The following is a 21,124-nucleotide window of genomic DNA, read 5'->3' as shown; positions in this document are numbered from 1 at the left end:
ACAACAATGTTCATTGACTTACACTGAAGCTGTGGCATAACTACCTCTACCAGATCTAGGCCACATCCAACCACACCAGCTGATATCAAGGTTTTAGTCCTGTGTGTCGTAGTGAGACATGACAAATGGATTTGATGGAACAGAGGAAGAGTTCTACTTTGATAATCGATGTCAGATGATGAGCAGTGGTATAAAGTACTTTAATAAAAATACTTGAAAGTACTAATTAAATAGTTTTGGGGGGTATCTGTACTTTACGATTTTTTTTTTTTTTTACCATTTTTTTTTTTATCTCACTATATTCCTGAAGAAAATCATGTTCTTTTTACTCCAGACATTTCCCCTGACAACCAAAAGTACTCGTTACATTTTGAATCCTTAGCAGGACAAGAAAAATGGTCTAATTAATGCACTTATCAAGAGAACATCCCTGGTCCTCCCTACTGCCTCTGATCTGGCGGACTCACTAAACAGAGAACATCCCTGGTCGTCCCTACTGCCTCTGATCTGGAGGAATCACTAAACAGAGAACATCCCTGGTCGTCCCTACTGCCTCTGATCTGGAGGACTCACTAAACAGAGAACATCCCTGGTCGTCCCTACTGCCTCTGATCTGGAGGACTCACTAAACAGAGAACATCCCTGGTCGTCCCTACTGCCTCTGATCTGGAGGACTCACTAAACAGAAAACATCCCTGGTCATCCCTACTGCCTCTGATCTGGAGGACTCACTAAACAGAGAACATCCCTGGTCATCCCTACTGCCTCTGATCTGGAGGACTCACTAAACAGAGAACATCCCTGGTCATCCCTACAGCCTCTGATCTGGCGGACTCACTAAACAGAGAACATCCCTGGTCATCCCTACTGCCTCTGATCTGGAGGACTCACTAAACAGAGAACATCCCTGGTCATCCCTACAGCCTCTGATCTGGCGGACTCACTAAACAGAGAACATCCCTGGTCGTCCCTACTGCCTCTGATCTGGAGGACTCACTAAACAGAGAACATCCCTGGTCGTCCCTACTGCCTCTGATCTGGAGGACTCACTAAACACACCTTTTTCCTTTGTAAATGATGTCTGAGTGTTGGAGCGTGCCCCTGGCTATCCGTAAATTAAACAAAACAAGAAAATGTTGCTGTCTGGTTTTCTTAATATAAGGAATTTGAAATGATTTATACTTTTACTTTTACCTTACCATACTTAAGTATATTTTAGCAATCACATTTACTTTGAAGTACATTTAAAACCAAATACTTTTAGACTTTTATTCAAGTAATATTTCGCCGGGTGACTTTCACTTTTACTTCAGTCATTTTCTATTAAGGTATCTATACTTTTACTCAAGTAGGACAATTGGGGTCCTTTTTTCCATCACTGATAATGAGAAGTCTCTCGTCACAGCTGAGTAGCCGATCTGCTTCTGGGTGCTGAGATAAGAGGTTGGTTCTTCCTGTTTGGAAGATTTTGGTTGATGCTGCTTTGTTCACTCTACCTACCAGCATAAAACATCTTCCTGCTCGCCAAATTAGATGTTGGAAAGGGGCACCAGGACAGAGTCGGTAAGATTTAGGGTCCAAATACCACGACTTCATCTTGGCTCTGATAGGAAGAGAGGTCAATTTAAGTCCTCTGCCGGTAATTGTTTGCAAAATCCTCCCAGCTGTATTAATTAGTAAAACTCCCCCAGAAGGAGAGGATGTGTAAATCATTAAAAGTCGAATGAATGCTGTGGGGGCGGTTCGTCTACAGTCTCGGCACACCAGCCTCTTTATTAGTCCCAAATGGCTCCCTGTTCCCTTTATAGTACACTACTTTTTACCTGGGCTCTGGTCAAAAGTAGTGCACTACATAGGGGGAATAGGGTGCCATTTGGGACCAATCGTCTCCCCCTCTGTGAAGGGGTTCAGTAATCTAAGGGGTTGGTCATGCGTTGCCTTAGTAATTGAACGGCTCTGGCTGTATCTGGGACGGTGTTGTGGACATTACAAGGGTAAAGCATTTGTCACACTATAATCAACACTCCTTATTTCACTATTAACCCAGGATTTTTAAAAAAAACAATAGAAGTGAAATTATTTTAATGTTCATTTTCCTCCGTGAATAAACACAACTGGATGGTTTTTTACCTTTATTTAACAAGACAGTTAGGAACAAATTCTTACTTTCAATGACGGCCTAGGAACGGTGGGTTAACTGCCTGTTCAGGGGCAGAACGACAGATCTGTCTGTACCTTATCAGCTCGGGGATTTGAACTTGCAACCTTCCGGTTACTAGTTCAACACTCTAACCACTAGGCTACCTAACGTCCCTACACTCTAACCACTAGGCTACCTGCCGTCCCTACACTCTAACCACTAGGCTACCCTGCCGTCCCTACACTCTAACCACTAGGCTACCCTGCCGTCCCTACACTCTAACCACTAGGCTACCCTGCCGTCCCTACACTCTAACCACTAGGCTACCCTGCCGTCCCTACACTCTAACCACTAGGCTACCCTGCCGTCCCTACACTCTAACCACTAGGCTGCCGTGTAAAGACACACTGGGTTATAAATAGAAAGTATTGAGTTTGGTGCTTTAAATCATCCAGAACAGTCTCCTTCCACCGCTTCAGTTTTGCTACTCAGCTTGTGTTGATTTGTCCATATTGTTGACGTTGTTGTCATACTACATTGTTGCAAACTATGCAATTCACTTTTTGTTAATGAGATTTTCGAAAACACTTAATCTCCTCCAAAAACCCCACCCCCATCTCAGGCCAGACAGAGGTTTGAGACATGCAATCATCACAGTACATTAATGTAATTCAATATCTATTACAACACAGACCGATCCCACCATGTGTTCAGTGGGCTCATTGTACCATTCACTATGAACACCTTCTCAATCAATTTGTTGTCCGAATGCAGAATAGATACAGAGATATGCACCACCATTTCCACTGCAGCTCTGACTGGTTCCCAAATCACACCCTATTCCCTATCTGGTGCACTACTATTGTCCAAGGCCCATGGGGCCCATATGGCTCTGGTCAAAGTAGTGCACTATTTAGGGAATATGGTGCCATTTGGGATGCACGTCTATATCTACACGCTGAAGTCAGACCAATTTGATTTCAGGTTATTCTTTTTTGGATGCACAGATAGCAGACAGAGACAGGTAGCAGATAGCGGCAGACAGAGACAGATAGCAGACAGGTAGCAGACAGAGACAGTTAGCAGACAGACACATATAGCAGACAGAGACAGATAGCAGAAAGAGACAGACAGACACAGATAGCAGAGAGGGGCAGGTAGCAGACAGAGATAGATAGCAGACAGAGCCAGGTAGCAGACAGAGACGGGTAGCAGACAGAAACATGTAGCAGACAGAGACAGGTAGCAGACAGAGACATAGACAGGTAGCAGACAGAGACAGATAGCAGACAGAGACAGGTAGCAGACAGAGACAGGTAGCAGACAGACAGATAGCAGACAGAGACAAGTAGCAGACAGAGATAGGTAGAAGACAGAGACAGGTAGCAGACAGATACAGGTAGCAGACAGACAGGTAGCAGACAGAGACAGAGATAGGTAGCAGAGAGAGACAGGTAGCAGACAGAGACAGATAGTAGACAGAGACAGGTAGCAGACAGAGACATGTAGCAGACAGAGACAGGTAGCAGACAGAGACAGATAGCAGACAGAGACAGGTAGCAGACAGAGACAGGTAGCAGACAGACATATAGCAGACAGAGACAAGTAGCAGACAGAGATAGGTAGAAGACAGAGACAGGTAGCAGACAGATACAGGTAGCATACAGAGACAGGTAGCAGACAGAGACAGAGACAGGTAGCAGACAGAGATAGGTAGCAGACAGAGGCATATAGTAGACAGAGACAGGTAGCAGACAGAGACAGGTAGCAGACAGAGACAGGTAGCAGACAGACATAGACAGGTAGCAGACAGACAGAGACAGGTAGCAGACAGACAGGGACAGATAGCAGACAGAGACAGATAGCAGACAGAGACAGATAGCAGACATAGACAGGTAGCAGACATAGACAGGTAGCAGACAGAGACAGATAGCAGACAGAGACAGGTAGCAGACAGAGACAGAGACAGGTAGCAGACAGATAGCAGACAGAGGCAGGTAGCAGGCAGACAGATAGCAGACAGAGACAGGTAGCAGACAGAGAAAGGTAGCAGACAGAGACAGGTAGCAGACAGAGACAGGTAGCAGACCGAGAAAGGTAGCAGACAGAGACAGGTAGCAGACAGAGACAGGTAGCAGACAGTGACAGAGACAGGTAGCAGACAGAGACAGATAGCAGACAGAGACAGGTAGCAGACAGAGACAGCTAGCAGACAGAGACAGGTAGCAGACAGAGACAGCTAGCAGACAGAGACAGATAGCAGACAGAGACAGGTAGCAGACAGAGCCAGATAGCAGACAGAGCCAGATAGCAGACAGAGTCAGATAGCAGACAGAGACAGAGGCACATCAAGCCACACCTCTCTGTACTGAGCTGACCTGGGAACACATTAAGCCACACCTCTCTGTACTATGCTGACCTGGTAACACATTAAGCCACACCTCTCTGAACAAGCACAGAACGGTTTATGATCCACAGTGTGAAAATGGTATCTGCATGGTGCGTTGCGTTAATTCTGCCCTCTGACCTGTGTTTGTGTGTGTGTGTGTGTGTGTGCGTGTGTGTTTCTCTCTCTCTATCTCTGTGTGTGTGTGTGTGTGTGCGTGTGTTTCTCTCTCTCTCTCTCTGTGTGTGTGTGTGTGCGTGTGTGTTTTCTCTCTCTCTCTCTCTCTCTCTCTCTCTCTCTCTCTCTCTCTCTCTCTCTCTCTCTCTCTCTCTCTCTCTCTCTGTCTCTCTCTCTCTCTCTCTGTGTGTGTATGTGTGTGTGTGTGTGTGTGTTGTAGCAGGAGATGGTAGAGGTCCCCATGGAGGAAGAGGACGTTGACCTTAAAGACAAGCGTCCTGTAGCTTCCACCCCTGTTCCCGGATCTCCATGGTAACGTTCTCTTGCCAGGATTGGTCAATGTTTGAATAAACATGTCAGAACATTTCAGCTCTTTAGGAATCTGTCCCATTCCAGTCATCACTGACACCAAACATGAAAAAGACATTTGGCTAAAGTTCAGAAAACATTATCTGCTATGAATGTTAAAGTGGAATCATGCCTCTACTTTCTTAACTTTTTCTTGTAAAACATATTTTATATCTGGGTATTATTTCTGATGTCATAATTCTTGAAAGTCTCCGGAAAGCACAGAGGGTAGTCCCAGTGGGTAGTCCCAGGAAAGTCTCCAGAAAGCACAGAGGGTAGTCCCAGTGGGTAGTCCCAGGAAAGTCTCCAGAAAGCACAGAGGGTAGTCCCAGTGGGTAGTCCCAGGAAAGTCTTCAGAAAGCACAGAGGGTAGTCCCAGTGGGTAGTCCCAGGAAAGTCTCCGGAAAGCACAGAGGGTAGTCCCAGTGGGTAGTCCCAGGAAAGTCTTCAGAAAGCACAGAGGGTAGTCCCAGTGGGTAGTCCCAGGAAAGTCTCCGGAAAGCACAGAGGGTAGTCCCAGTGGGTAGTCCCAGGAAAGTCTTCGGAAAGCACAGAGGGTAGTCCCAGTGGGTAGTCCCAGGAAAGTCTTCGGAAAGCACAGAGGGTAGTCCCAGTGGGTAGTCCCAGGAAAGTCTCCGGAAAGCACAGAGGGTAGTCCCAGTGGGTAGTCCCAGGAAAGTCTCCGGAAAGCACAGAGGGTAGTCCCAGTGGGTAGTCCCAGGAAAGTCTCAGGAAAGCACAGAGGGTAGTCCCAGTGGCTAGTCCCAGGAAAGTCTCCGGAAAGCACAGAGGGTAGTCCCAGTGGGTAGTCCCAGGAAAGTCTCAGGAAAGCACAGAGGGTAGTCCCAGTGGCTAGTCCCAGGAAAGTCTCCGGAAAGCACAGAGGGTAGTCCCAGTGGGTAGTCCCAGGAAAGTCTCAGGAAAGCAGTGTAATCATGGTCTTCACAACGTGAGGAATAATCAATCGCTCGCAGTATGTAAAAACCCTTTTCAAAACAACAGAAAAAACAACACCTTTGATAGAAAAGGAATTTCAGTCCCGACAATGAACAACTCATATCAGGGACAATAGTGTAATAAGCCAAGCTATATCTGTCTGCAGAGTAGTGCAATCTGTGTTTTAAAATGGACTTGTTTTGTTGTTCTCCACATGTAATAGCGTTTTGATCCGTCAGCGTGTGTTGATGATGAGAGCAGACGTTAAACGCACTGCATGAAACCTGTCATTTTACAACACTCTCTCAGCTCAGCACCTAAACGGCATGTTAGTTTTTTAAACCATAACCCGTAACGTGTTAAACCTTTTCCATTCATCAGCTTTTATTTCATGACTATTAGATTAAAATACATGTTTTTTTAACAAAGCAAATTGTAAAAAAAAAATATTACAAAAAAATTAAGATTTGATAAACAAATCGAATCCAACCTGTTTTGTTTGATGATTCTAATATTGAAAAGTCTCATGAGACGTTCATCGTGACATATTATCCAGATATTGAAAGACCTTTCTGCTGTGTGAATATCATGTCATGGCTGAGCGATAGCTAGCCATACCAATGAAATATGATATCATATAACGGGACGAGTCACCACCAGATAATACCAGGAAGTAAAGCTTCACAATTCATTTGATATGGTTGAGCGTGAAGACATATTGAATTATCCCAGGGATTCATAGACTGTAGCAGCTGTTAGTAATACTCCTCCAGTGGCTTTAAATACATAACGTCTTTAAGGAGGAAGAGCTCTGAAGTGATGCACGACGACAACAGGAACAAATCTGCCTCAGAAACCATCAACTGAAAATACATCAACTGTTAGATTGATGTATGTTCCTCTCTAGGTTTCTTCCTAGGTTTTGGCCTTTCTAGGGAGTTTTTCCTAGCCACCGTGCTTCTACACCTGCATTGCTTGCTGTTTGGGGTTTTAGGCTGGGTTTCTGTACAGCACTTTGAGATATCAGCTGATGTACGAAGGGCTATATAAATACATTTGATTTGATTTGATTTGATTTAGATTCTAGCACTTTCTATAACGTATTATGTCAGACTAAGTGACAGATAACTACAGTGGTTATACTCCTATTACTACATAGAGCATATATTCATCAACGTATTTCTTATTTACATTATGTCACTGTATAATATACAAGTATATAATCATATATGCCATTTCAAACACACTTTTATTCAGTGACTTACAGTAGCGCGTTCGTACATGTTCTTATGGGTACAGTGCCTTGCGAAAGTATTCGGCCCCCTTGAACTTTGCGACCTTTTGCCACATTTCAAGCTTCAAACATAAAGATATAAAACTGTATTTTTTTGTGAAGAATCAACAACAAGTGGGACACAATCATGAAGTGGAACAACATTTATTGGATATTTCAAACTTTTTTAACAAATCAAAAACTGAAAAAATGGGCGTGCAAAATTATTACTTTCAGTGCAGCAAACTCTCTCCAGAAGTTCAGTGAGGATCTCTGAATGATCCAATGTTGACCTAAATGACTAATGATGATAAATACAATCCACCTGTGTGTAATCAAGTCTCCGTATAAATGCACCTGCACTGTGATAGTCTCAGAGGTCCGTTAAAAGCGCAGAGAGCATCATGAAGAACAAGGAACACACCAGGCAGGTCCGAGATACTGTTGTGAAGAGGTTTAAAGCCGGATTTGGATACAAAAAGATTTCCCAAGCTTTAAACATCCCAAGGAGCACTGTGCAAGCGATAATATTGAAATGGAAGGAGTATCAGACCACTGCAAATATACCAAGACCTCTAAACTTTCAGCTCATACAAGGAGAAGACTGATCAGAGATGCAGCCAAGAGGCCCATGATCACTCTGGATGAACTGCAGAGATCTACAGCTGAGGTGGGAGACTCTGTCCATAGGACAACAATCAGTCGTATATTGCACAAATCTGGCCTTTATGGAAGAGTGGCAAGAAGAAAGCCATGTCTTAAAGATATCCATAAAAAGTGTCGTTTAAAGTTTGCCACAAGCCACCTGGGAGACACACCAAACATGTGGAAGAAGGTGCTCTGGTCAGATGAAACCAAAATTGAACTTTTTGGCAACAATGCAAGACGTTATGTTTGGCGTAAAAGCAACACAGCTCATCACCTTGAACACACCGTCCCCCCTGTCAAACATGGTGGTGGCAGCATCATGGTTTGGGCCTGCTTTTCTTCAGCAGGGACAGGGAAGATGGTTAAAATTGATGGGAAGATGGATGGAGCCAAATACAGGACCATTCTGGAAGAAAACCTGATGGAGTCTGCAAAAGACCTGAGACTGGGACGGAGATTTGTCTTCCAACAAGACAATGATCCAAAACATAAAGCAAAATCTACAATGGAATGGTTCAAAAATAAACATATCCAGGTGTTAGAATGGCCAAGTCAAAGTCCAGTCCTGAATCCAATCGAGAATCTGTGGAAAGAACTGAAAACTGCTGTTCACAAATGCTCTCCATCCAACCTCACTGAGCTCGAGCTGTTTTGCAAGGAGGAATGGGAAAAAATGTCAGTCTCTCGATGTGCAAAACTGATAGAGACATACCCCAAGCGACTTACAGCTGTAATCGCAGCAAAAGGTGGCGCTACAAAGTATTAACTTAAGGGGGCTGAATAATTTTGCACGCCCAATTTTTCAGTTTTTGATTTGTTAAAAAAGTTTGAAATATCCAATAAATGTCGTTCCACTTCATGATTGTGTCCCACTTGTTGTTGATTCTTCACAAAAAAAATACAGTTTTATATCTTTATGTTTGAAGCCTGAAATGTGGCAAAAGGTCGCAAAGTTCAAGGGGGCCGAATACTTTCGCAAGGCACTGTAGGTCCAGCGGGTAGCCCCAGCGGGTAGGTCCAGCGGGTAGCCCCAGCGGGTAGGTCCAGCGGGTAGCCCCAGCGGGTAGGTCCAGCGGGTAGGTCTAGCGGGTAGGTCCAGCGGGTAGGTCCAGCTGGTAGGTCTAGCTGGTAGTCCCAGCTGGTAGGTCTAGCGGGTAGCCCCAGCGGGTAGGTCCATCTGGTAGCCCCAGCGGGTAGGTCTAGTGGGTAGGTCCAGCAGATTGGTCCTGTGGGTAGCCCCAGCTGGTAGGTCCAGTGGGTAGGTCCAGTGGGTAGGTCCAGCAGGTAGGTCCAGCAGGTAGGTCCAGCAAGTAGGTCCAGTGGGTAGGTCCAGCAGGTAGGTCCTGTGGGTAGTCCCAGCTGGTAGGTCCAGCGGGTAGCCCCAGCAGGTAGGTCCAGCAGGTAGGTCCAGCAGGTAGGTTCAGCAGGTAGGTCCAGCAGGTAGGTCCTGTGGGTAACCCCAGCTGGTAGGTCCAGTGGGTAGGTCCAGCGGGTAGGTCCAGCGGGTAGCCCCAGCAGGTAGGTCCAGCGGGTAGGTCCAGCGGGTAGGTCCAGCGGGTAGCCCCAGCGGGTAGGTCCAGCGGGTAGGTCCAGTGGGTAGGTCCAGCAGGTAGGTCCTGTGGGTAGTCCCAGCTGGTAGGTCCAGCGGGTAGCCCCAGCAGGTAGGTCCAGCAGGTAGGTCCAGCAGGTTGGTTCAGCAGGTAGGTCCAGCAGGTAGGTCCTGTGGGTAGCCCCAGCTGGTAGGTCCAGTGGGTAGGTCCAGCGGGTAGGTCCAGCGGGTAGCCCCAGCAGGTAGGTCCAGCGGGTAGGTCCAGCGGGTAGGTCCAGTGGGTAGCCCCAGCGGGTAGGTCCAGCGGGTAGGTCCAGCGGGTAGGTCCAGCAGGTAGGTCCAGCGGGTAGGTCCAGCGGGTACCAGCAGGTAGGTCCAGTGGGTAGGTCCAGCGGGTAGCCCCAGCAGGTAGCACCCTTCTGGTTCTGCCCTTCTTCTCCCCAGATCATTTCCTGTAATACTGTTGTTTATCATGTCATAGAATACTTCTGGTTCTGCCCTCCTTCTCCCCAGATCATTTCCTGTAATACTGTTGTTTATCATGTCATAGAATACTCCTGGTTCTGCCCTCCTTCTCCCCAGATCATTTCCTGTAATACTGTTGTTTATCATGTCATAGAATACTTCTGGTTCTGCCCTCCTTCTCCCCAGATCATTTCCTGTAATACTGTTGTTTATCATGTCATAGAATACTTCTGGTTCTGCCCTCCTTCTCCCCAGATCATTTCCTGTAATACTGTTGTTTATCATGTCATAGAATACTCCTGGTTCTGCCCTCCTTCTCCCCAGATCATTTCCTGTAATACTGTTGTTTATCATGTCATAGAATACTTCTGGTTCTGCCCGCCTTCTCCCCAGATGTGTGTTTAGAATGTTATTATTATTGACGTTTGAAGGGTTCAGAGAGTGGAGCATCAACTTTAAAAGAAAAGTTAAGAACTAACAAAGGCAGCATACTGGCTCTCTAGTCTACAAAACACACATTTTATTCTTGACAGGCAAACACCATCTCAGCTATCTTGCGTTGACACACACCAGTTGGGAACAGGACAGGCATGACTAATTCAACTCTCATCCTTACATTATTATGATCATTTCTCTTCAGGTGTGTGGTGTGGACGGGGGACGACAGAGTATTTTTCTTCAACCCAACGATACAGCTCTCTGTTTGGGATCAGCCGATAGATCTGAAGGACCGTGGAGAGGATCTCAACAGGATTATAGAAGATCCTCCACATAAACGCAAAAAGGATTCTTTGTCCAGTAAGTTTGTGGTAATTCTTCCCCGTTGGCTTGTCTTCATCCCGCCGTTTAGTTGGGCCTCGTTAGGACTCTACTTCATGTTAAAGCGGGTATTTACCAGGCCGTGGCTTTAGATGGAACCGAGAAGCTCATTATCAGTCCGCTATTTTTCTAATGATGTTAATAAACATGTTTTTTAATGATCTGTTAATACGGAGGCCAATAAAATGGCCTGATATACTAGATCCTATATACAGTGTGTCAGTTCCATTGCCTGTCGATCACAGACCACCAGAGGATCATGATGTCTCTGTTCATTGAAGGAGATGATCAGGAATGGAACGTGGAACCTTTAGGATGTGAAACCATCTCATGGTTGCATTTTAAATGGCACCCTGTTCCCTATGGGCCCTGGTCCAATGGCATGCTATTCCCTATGGGCCCTGGTCCAATGGCATGCTATTCCCTATGGTCCTGGTCCAATGGCATGCTATTCCCTATGGGCCTGGTCCAATGGCATGCTATTCCCTATGGGCCCTGGTCCAATGACACACTATTCCCTATGGGCCCTGGTCCAATGGCACCCTATTCCCTATGGGCCCTGGTCCAATGGCACCCTATTCCATATGGGCCCTGGTCCAATGGCATGCTATTCCCTATGGGCCTGGTCCAATGGCATGCTATTCCCTATGGGCCTGGTCCAATGGCATGCTATTCCCTATGGGCCCTGGTCCAATGGCATGCTTTTCCCTATGGGCCCTTGTCCAATGGCACCCTGTTCCCTATGGGCCCTCGTCCAATGGCACCCTATTCCCAATGGGCCCTCGTCCAATGGCACCCTATTGCCAATGGGCCCTGGTCCAATGGCACCCTCCTCCCAATGGGCCCTCGTACAATGGCACCCTATTCCCAATGGGCCCTCGTCCAAAGGCACCCTGTTCCCTATGGTCCCCGGTCCAAAGAAGTGCACTATATAGGTATTAGGGTCTCATTTGGGATGCACCCCATCTCTTTTGTGTTCTACTAGAATAGATCATATGGAAGTCCTGTGTGTGGCTGGCTCTGTAAATATTGGATTACATTGGATCTTGTCAGCGATGATATCTCCCCGGACTAGATTTCCCAGAGGTCGGGTTGTCTTTATTGATTTAGCCTTATTGCAGTTACCAGCTGATTATGTATCGATGACCTTATACCCGAACCTCACTGTTCCAACAAAGCATGTCTGGCAAATTAACTTTGGTAAATATGTGGACAACCCCCGATGAACTGAACATTGACTTATGGCTGATAAGACAGTGAGCAGTAATGCTACTCTAGTCTGATAGGTTCTCTCTCACAGTGGTTTTTAATGACCAATTATATGAAGACGGAGTCCATTGAAAAAGGATGTTTGTTACACTATGCGTCTGTTGGAGTCCACTCGAAAAAAAGGATGTGTGCTATGCTTCCGTCTGTGTGTCCGTTATCTCAGCAGAGGATGGTTCTAACTCTCCGTCTGCCGATGACGATGATGCTGATGATGAAGATGAACATTATTCAAAAACCAAGAGGAACAAGTGAGTGTCAAAGTTATTTCCCCCCCCCCCCCATCTTAACCATACTCATAGTTTAACATTACAATGATACTTCTCTACAGAATAATAATCTCATTTTGAAGTATTTTTTTGTAAAATTAAAAAAAAAAAAAAAATATTGTATTGTACAAATACCACTGTACAGTACAGTAGCCTAGTTTTGACCAAAGCCTTTTGGGCCCTGGTCAAGAGGAGATCACTATCTAGGGAATAGAGTTTCCTTTTTGAGATGCATCCTAGAACTGATTGTGTGTCTCTGTCCTCCTCAGACTGGAGGAACCTGCGGATGGTAATGAGGACCTGAGAGAGAGGGCAGGCGCAGAGACATGTGACTCTCCCCCTCATCAGACTGTTCTACCCTTAGGGCTCCGCATCACACACTTCAGGGACATGCTCCTTGAAAGAGGGGTAAAGGCATATTGAACGGAATACAACAATCCAATGCACTTCATTTCCACTAAATTGGTCTTTTGACCAATCACGTCAGATGTTTTTTTAGACGTGATCTGATTGGTCAAAAGACCAATTGGTGAAGAACAAAAAAATGCAAGATTTGGGCTGCCTCTCTAAATGCAGCCACAGAGGCGGACCTAGATTCTAACAGTTTTCCATGAGGAAGGAATTTAAACCATACTTTTCAAAGTGGCAATATGGGGACTCAAAATCCCTGTAGTGCAACTAATCATCAAGGGACACAGGGACCAGCAACTGCAAAGGCAGCAAAAAACACGAAATGATGGAAAGACCTACGTCATGTAACAGGTTGGATGAATGATGGAAAGACCTACATCATGTAACAGGTTGGATGAATGATGGAAAGGCCTACATCATGTCACAGGTTGGATGAATGATGGAAAGACCTACATCATTTAACAGGTTGGATGAATGATGGAAAGACCTACATCATGTAACAGGTTGGATGAATGATGGAAAGACCTACATCATTTAACAGGTTGGATGAATGATGGAAAGACCTACATCATGTCACAGGTTGGATGAATGATGGAAAGACCTACATCATTTAACAGGTTGGATGAATGATGGAAAGACCTACAACATGTCACAGGTTGGATGAATGATGGAAATACCTACATCATGTAACAGGTTGAATGAATGATGGAAAGACCTATATCATGTCACAGGTTGGATGAATGATGGAAAGACCTACATCATTTAACAGGTTGGATGAATGATGGAAAGACCTACATCATGTAACAGGTTGGATGAATGATGGAAAGACCTACATCATGTAACAGGTTGGATGAATGATGGAAAGATCTACATCATGTAACAGGTTGGATGAATGATGGAATGACCTACATCATGTAACAGGTTGGATGAATGATGGAAAGATCGACATCATGTAACAGGTTGGATGAATGATGGAATGATCTACATCATGTCACAGGTTGGATGAATGATGGAAAGACCTACATCATTTAACAGGTTGGATGAATGATGGAAAAACCTATTTCATTTAACAGGATGGATGAATGATGGAAATACCTACATCATGTAACAGGTTGAATGAATGATGGAAAGACCTACATCATTTAACAGGTTGGATGAATGATGGAAAGACCTACATCATGTAACAGGTTGGATGAATGATGGAAAGACCTACATCATTTAACAGGATGGATGAATGATGGAAAGATCTACATCATGTAACAGGTTGGATGAATGATGGAATGACCTACATCATGTAACAGGTTGGATGAATGATGGAAAGACCTACATCATTTAACAGGTTGAATGAATGATGGAAATATCTACATCATGTAACAGGTTCTGGTGAATGATGGAAAGACCTACATCATGTCACAGGTTGGATGAATGATGGAAAGACCTACATCATTTAACAGGTTGGATGAATGATGGAAAGACCTACATCATTTAACAGGTTGGATGAATGATGGAAAGACCTACATCATGTAACAGGTTGGATGAATGATGGAAAGACCTACATCATGTAACAGGTTGGATGAATGATGGAAAGATCTACATCATTTAACAGGTTGGATGAATGATGGAAAGACCTACATCATGTAGCAGGTTGAATGAATGATGGAAAGACCTACATCATGTCACAGGTTGGATGAATGATGGAAAGACCTACATTATTTAACAGGTTGGATGAATGATGGAAAGACCTACATCATTTAACAGGTTGGATGAATGATGGAAAGATCTACATCATGTAACAGGTTGGATGAATGATGGAATGACCTACATCATGTAACAGGTTGGATGAATGATGGAAAGACCTACATCATTTAACAGGTTGAATGAATGATGGAAAGACCTACATCATGTAACAGGTTGGATGAATTATGGAAAGACCTACATCATGTCACAGGTTGGATGAATGATGGAAAGATCTACATCATGTAACAGGTTGGATGAATGATGGAAAGACCTACATCATTTAACAGGTTGGATGAATGATGGAAAGACCTACATCATTTAACAGGTTGGATGAATGATGGAAATATCTACATCATGTCACAGGTTGGATGAATGATGGAAAGACCTACATCATGTCACAGGTTGGATAAATGATGGAAAGACCTACATCATGTAACAGGTTGGATGAATGATGGAAAGACCTACATCATGTCACAGGTTGGATGAATGATGGAAAGATCTACATCATGTAACAGGTTGGATGAATGATGGAAAGACCTACATCATTTAACAGGTTGGATGAATGATGGAAAGACCTACATCATGTAACCGGTTGGATGAATGATGGAAAGACCTACATCATGTAACAGGTTGGATGAATGATGGAAAGACCTACATCATGTAACAGGTTGGATGAATGATGGAAAGACCTACATCATGTAACAGGTTGGATGAATGATGGAAAGACCTACATCATGTAACAGGTTGGGTGAATGATGGAAAGACCTACATCATTTAACAGGTTGAATGAATGATGGAAAGACCTACATCATGTAACAGTTTGGGTGAATGATGGAAAGACCTACATCATGTAACATGTTGGATGAATGATGGAAAGACCTACATCATGTAACAGGTTGGATGAATGATGGAAAGACCTACATCATGTAACAGGTTGGATGAATGATGGAAAGACCTACATCATGTAACAGGTTGGATGAATGATGGAAAGACCTACATCATGTAACAGGTTGGATGAATGATGGAAAGACCTACATCATGTAACAGGTTGGATGAATGATGGAAAGACCTACATCACGTAACAGTTTGGATGAATGATGGAAAGACCTACATCATGTAACAGGTTGAATGAATGATGGAAAGACCTACATCATGTAACAGGTTGGATGTACTGAATGTTTTCTTAAATATGTTTTCTCTTCTCTTCAGGTTTCAGCGTTTTCCACATGGGAGAAAGAACTGCACAAGATCGTGTTTGATCCACGGTATCTCCTGCTAAACTCTGCAGAGGAGAGGAAACAGGTGAACTCTGCTGGTTGTCCTCCTTTAATTGGTCATGATTGATTTATCGGTTGGTCATGATTGGTTAATTGGTCATGATTATTTATCGGTTGGTCATAATTGGTTAATTGGTCATGATTATTTATTGGTTGGTCGTAATTGGTTAATTGGTCATTATTGATTTATTCGTTGGTCATAATTGGTTAATTGGTCATGATTATTTATTGGTTGGTCATAATTGGTTAATTGGTCATTATTGATTTATTCGTTGGTCATAATTGGTTAATTGGTCATGATTGATTTATCGGTTGGTCATGATTGGTTAATTGGTCATGATTGGTTTCTTGTTTTCATCATTAGTTAATCATTTGCTATGATTAAATAATTACTAATGATTGATTAATTGGTCATGATTGACAGATTGTGAATGAGGTTGACTCAGAAATTACCAATCCAAATTAACCTATAAAGTACAAGACAGCATGGACATTAGGGGTGTGCCTTGAAGTAAGACAATACGAACAACTAAGGGGCAAGTTTCCTGATACGATTATGATCCAAGTATTTTTTGTAATTATCCATGATCCCCCCCCCCCCCCCCCCCCCCCCAAAAAAAAAAAAATGTGGGATGGTTGTGTGCATCCTTCAATCAAGTGCAAGGTGCTATGTGGCCTAAATAAGTCAATTGGCTAGTTTGCTTGTCTGTAAAGAGAAGGAGGGTGGAATGTACGTTGATCCTGCCGTTCTGATTGGATAGAGGGAAGCTGTGTTTCTCTGTCTACTGCTTCGCTTCATAATTTCAGCCAATCACTTCTCTTCCACCCATGTTTGGGTCTGATTGTTTTAGATTGCTGCTGCCTCCTGTTTGTCTGCTACTGTGATAAATCACAATGGCGAGGACATTTGCTAGCTAGCAAGCTATCAATGTGCATAATATATAGCAAGCTATCAATGTGCATAATATATAGCAAGCCATGAATGTGCATAATATATAACAAGCCATCAATGTGCATAATATATAGCAAGCTATCAATGTGCATAATATATAGCAAGCCATCAATGTGCATAATATATAGCAAGCTATCAATGTGCATAATATATAGCAAGCTATCAATGTGCATAATATATAGCAAGCTATCAATGTGCATAATATCTAACATGCTATCAATGTGCATAATATACAGCAAGCTATCAATGTGCATAATATCTAACAAGCTATCAATGTGCATAATATATAGCCAGCTATCAATGTGCATAATATCTAACAAGCTATCAATGTGCATAATATACAGCAAGCTATCAATGTGCATAATATCTAACAAGCTATCAATGTGCATAATATATAGCCAGCTATCAATGTGCATAATATCTAACAAGATATCAATGTGCATAATATCTAACACGCTATCAATGTGCATAATATCTAACAAGCTATCAATGTGCATAACATCTAACAAGCTATCAATGTGCATAATATCTAACAAGCTATCAATGTGCATAATATATAGCAAGCTATCAATGTGCATAATATCTAACAAGCTATCAATGTGCATAATATACAGCAAGCTATCAATGTGCATAATATCTAACAAGCTATCAATGTGCATAATATATAGCAAGCTATCAATGTGCATAATATCTAACAAGATATCAATGTGCATAATATCTAACATGCTATCAATGTGCATAATATCTAACAAGCTATCAATGTGCATAATATCTAACAGGCTATCAATGTGCATAATATCTAACAAGCTATCAATGTGCATAATAAATAGCAAGCGGGCCATGGGTAGGGAAAAAAGATGACCCGCCGATGTTCATCCTAACTAAGTGACAGCAAACGTTTATGTTGGTCATCTGCAAGTTGAGGACACAGACACAAACCGCTCTGCGCGCTGCTCCTAATCTGCAGTTGTTTGGTCTCTAAACATGCAGGGAGATAGGTGTTTTGATAACATCTACTTAGGCAAATCCGATCCGACTTTCAAGTGTTAATTTATGGATAGGATTAGGAATACGAGTACGGTCAGCTCAGCAGACTCCTAATGGATTTGCTCCCATTATATCAATACTGTCATTTGTGTCCTGTCCTTGGTGAAAGCATTTAGTTAGTAAAACAAAAAACCTTTGGGATGACTTGAGGTTTTTTGTCATGTTGCATTATACCTTTATTTAACTAGGCAAGTCAGTTAAGAACAAATTCTTATTTACAATGACAGCCTGGGAACAGGGGGTTTGTTCATGGGCAGAATGACAGATTTTTAGCTTGTCAATTTGGGGATTTTATCTTGCAACCTTTTGGTTACTAGTCCAACGCTCTAACCACTAGGTTACCTGACACATTGCCTTATGTACATAGACATGGAACACTGGTCACTTTATTAATGTTTACATACTGTTTTACCCATTTCATATGTATATACTGTATTCTAGTCAAGTCCATCCTATTCAACTATTGCTGTACATATAGTATCCTTTCCAAGTATGCTTCAGATATACTGCATATTATATCCACATACTGTCCCTATTGTCTATACATCCCATTACATATACTGCACACACATATATATATATATATACTCACACTCCGGACTCTGACATTGCTTGTACTAATATTTATATATTTCTTAATTCCATTATTTTACTTTTATATGTCTGTGTATTGTTGTGAATTATTAGATATTACTGCAATGTTGGAGCTAGAAACACAAGCATTTCGCTGCACCCGCAATAACATCTGAAAAACATGTGTATGTGACCAATACGATTTGATTTGATTTGATTTGATCCTGTCAGTGAACGTGAGAGGAGTTAAGTCGACAGTAAAGAGGATTAGGAAACAGCCGTCGTCTTTGTCTTGAAAATGATCTTCAAAGTCATTTTTCTTGTGCCAATCATGACTGTGTTCCTCATCTCCAGGTGTTTGAGCAGTTTGTCAAAGTGAGGATGAAGGAAGAACACAAGGAGAAACAGAGCAAACTGCTGCAAGCAAAAGACCAGTATAGAAAACTTCTAGAGGAGTCGAAAATCACATCCAGGTAAAACCTGAAGCTAACTGTGTAATAGAATTACAAGTACAGTAGGGGACTTAACTATTCAACTAAGCTTCATAATAGCTTCATACAAAATAGCTTCATACTAAAAGTTACGACTCACCTACTCGTTGGTTTTTCTTTATTTGTACTATTTTCTACATTGTGGAATAATAGTGAAGACATCACAACTATGAAATAACACATGTGGAATCATGTACATTGTAGTAACCAAATGAAAATATATTTTATATTTTAAATTCTTCCACATAGTCACCCTTTGCCTTGATAACAGCTTTGCACACTCTTGGCAATGGACATTAGACCGGTGGAAATCTGTTTGCTCTGTTTCTCAAATCATTTTGATTTGTTTAACACTTTTTTGGTTACTACATGATTCCATATGTGTTATTTCATAGTTTTGATGCAGAAAATAGTTTAAAAAATAAAGGAAATCCCTTTAATTAGTAGGTGTGTCCATACTTTTGACTGGTCCTGTTTATAATCCAATATTAACTTGTAACAACTTCATCGAACCTGTATAGATGAGCAATGCATTACGAATGCTTTTTACATCAAGCTCAACAAATCAAATAACAACGCTAAATTCACAACATTGATCAAGTTAGTCTAAGAAGAGTAAAATATTAGGTGTCGACTTCGGATAAGAGGAAAAGTGATTTTTATATCATTTAAAACTGAAATAAGCCGATGGATAAGAGGATTGCTTGTTGTCAGCATGTTGTGGCTTGTCATTTAGCTTTCCCCTTTAATCAACCACGGTGACGATGACAAAGAGTGTTCTGTCTTCATGACCTTACTTCTTCTACACCTGACTACCTCTCTCTTTAGGTGATGACTACTGTAACCCCGCGGACAGAGTTCTCTGTATTCTATGGCTTCACATTTAACTTGTCATAACTCTTGCTTATTCCTTTTCATAACTGTTGTTAATAACTGATTATATATACAAAAATAAAAATACAATTTCAGAGCTTCTCTAAAATGTTAACTACAGTTATGCATGTTTGCATGTCTCAAAACCACAATTGTCTAACAATTTAAAAAAAATTATAAAACCCAGTAGCTCTAGTCTTTACTATATTTAAACCTGTGAAGACATCCCTCCCTCCCTCCCTCCCTCCCTCCCTGATCTCTTCTTTTCTCTATTTCCAGGTCAACTTTCAAAGACTTTTCTGTTAAGTACGGCCGTGACCAGCGCTTCAAGCAAGTGCTGAAGAAGAAAGACCAAGAGCACTTCTTCAACCAATTCATCAATGGGTTAAAGAAGAGAGATAAAGAGAACCGCATGAGGCTGAGGAAGATGAGATGAGGAGGTATGAGGCTGAGGAAGATGAGATGAGGAGGTATGAGGCTGAGGAAGATGAGATGAGGAGGTATGAGGCTGAGGAAGATGAGTTGAGGAAGATGAGTTGAGGAGGTATGAGGCTGAGGAGGATGAGAAGAGGAGGTATGTGGCTGAGGAAGATGAGATGAGGAAGTATGAGGCTGAGGAAGATGAGATGAGGAGGTATGTGGCTGAGGAAGATGAGATGAGGAAGTATGAGGCTGAGGAAGATGAGATGAGGAAGTATGAGGCTGAGGAATATGAGATGAGGAGGTATGAGGCTGAGGAAGATGAGATGATGAGGTATGAGGCTGAGGAAGATGAGATGAGGAAGTATGAGGCTGAGGAAGATGAGTTGAGGAAGATGAGATGAGGAGGTATGAGGCTGAGGAGGATGAGAAGAGGAGGTATGTGGCTGAGGAAGATGAGATGAGGAAGTATGAGGCTGAGGAAGTATGAGGCTGAGGAAGATGAGATGAGGAGGTATGAGGCTGAGGAAGATGAGTTGAGGAGGTATGATGAGGCATCAGGATGTGAAATAGGCCTCTCAGAATACAGAATACCATGAATGGATAGATAGAGCTGTCTGATAAATGAGACGGCAGTTTCATGGGGAACACAAATGAACAGGTATCAGGATCCCTGTGGAATCAGTCTAAAAGGGGAGAAAGCAGCCGACAGTCATTTGCCTTGCAAACTCCAACTCTTCTCCAGATTTACAGTCAGCTGGGTCAGAGATGGCTTGGCTCCACATGCTAAGCAGGTAATCCAGCTAACTCTCAGAAATGGAATACTGTTTCATATTGAAGCTACTGTATATATTGAAATTCAACATTTCTCATGTTTTGAGTCACAGTGACAAACATGAATTGAGTATCATTTCTGTATTTATTTTGTGTTTTCACATGACCTGTATGTAGATATCAATGTGTGTACACAATCACACAGCCCATGCTCAATTATATAATACATCATGTACATATACAGAAAACAATCCTGCAAAGCAATTGGTATTTTCTAACTATTTCAAACAAGG

General features: G+C 42.6%; 1 protein-coding gene across 1 annotated transcript in view; it reads left to right on the top strand.

Annotated features, from left to right (window-relative positions):
- Nucleotides 1-20,705, top strand: part of LOC139381910 (transcription elongation regulator 1 like) — a 230,340-nt gene extending 209,635 nt beyond the window's left edge. The window contains exons 7-13 of the mRNA XM_071125768.1: nt 4,924-5,015; nt 10,563-10,720; nt 12,174-12,258; nt 12,546-12,684; nt 15,634-15,726; nt 18,628-18,746; nt 19,917-20,705. Coding sequence (XP_070981869.1) covers nt 4,924-5,015; nt 10,563-10,720; nt 12,174-12,258; nt 12,546-12,684; nt 15,634-15,726; nt 18,628-18,746; nt 19,917-20,073 — 843 coding nt within the window. The 3' untranslated portion in view covers nt 20,074-20,705. The remainder of the gene's footprint in view (nt 1-4,923; nt 5,016-10,562; nt 10,721-12,173; nt 12,259-12,545; nt 12,685-15,633; nt 15,727-18,627; nt 18,747-19,916) is intronic.
- The last annotated feature ends 419 nt before the right edge of the window (nt 20,706-21,124 follow it).

Source organism: Oncorhynchus clarkii, chromosome 23 (assembly GCF_045791955.1).
Source record: "Oncorhynchus clarkii lewisi isolate Uvic-CL-2024 chromosome 23, UVic_Ocla_1.0, whole genome shotgun sequence".
Classification (NCBI taxonomy): domain Eukaryota; kingdom Metazoa; phylum Chordata; class Actinopteri; order Salmoniformes; family Salmonidae; genus Oncorhynchus; species Oncorhynchus clarkii.
Note: the sequence above shows the minus strand (reverse complement) of the source record. Positions and strands in the feature narration are given on the sequence as shown.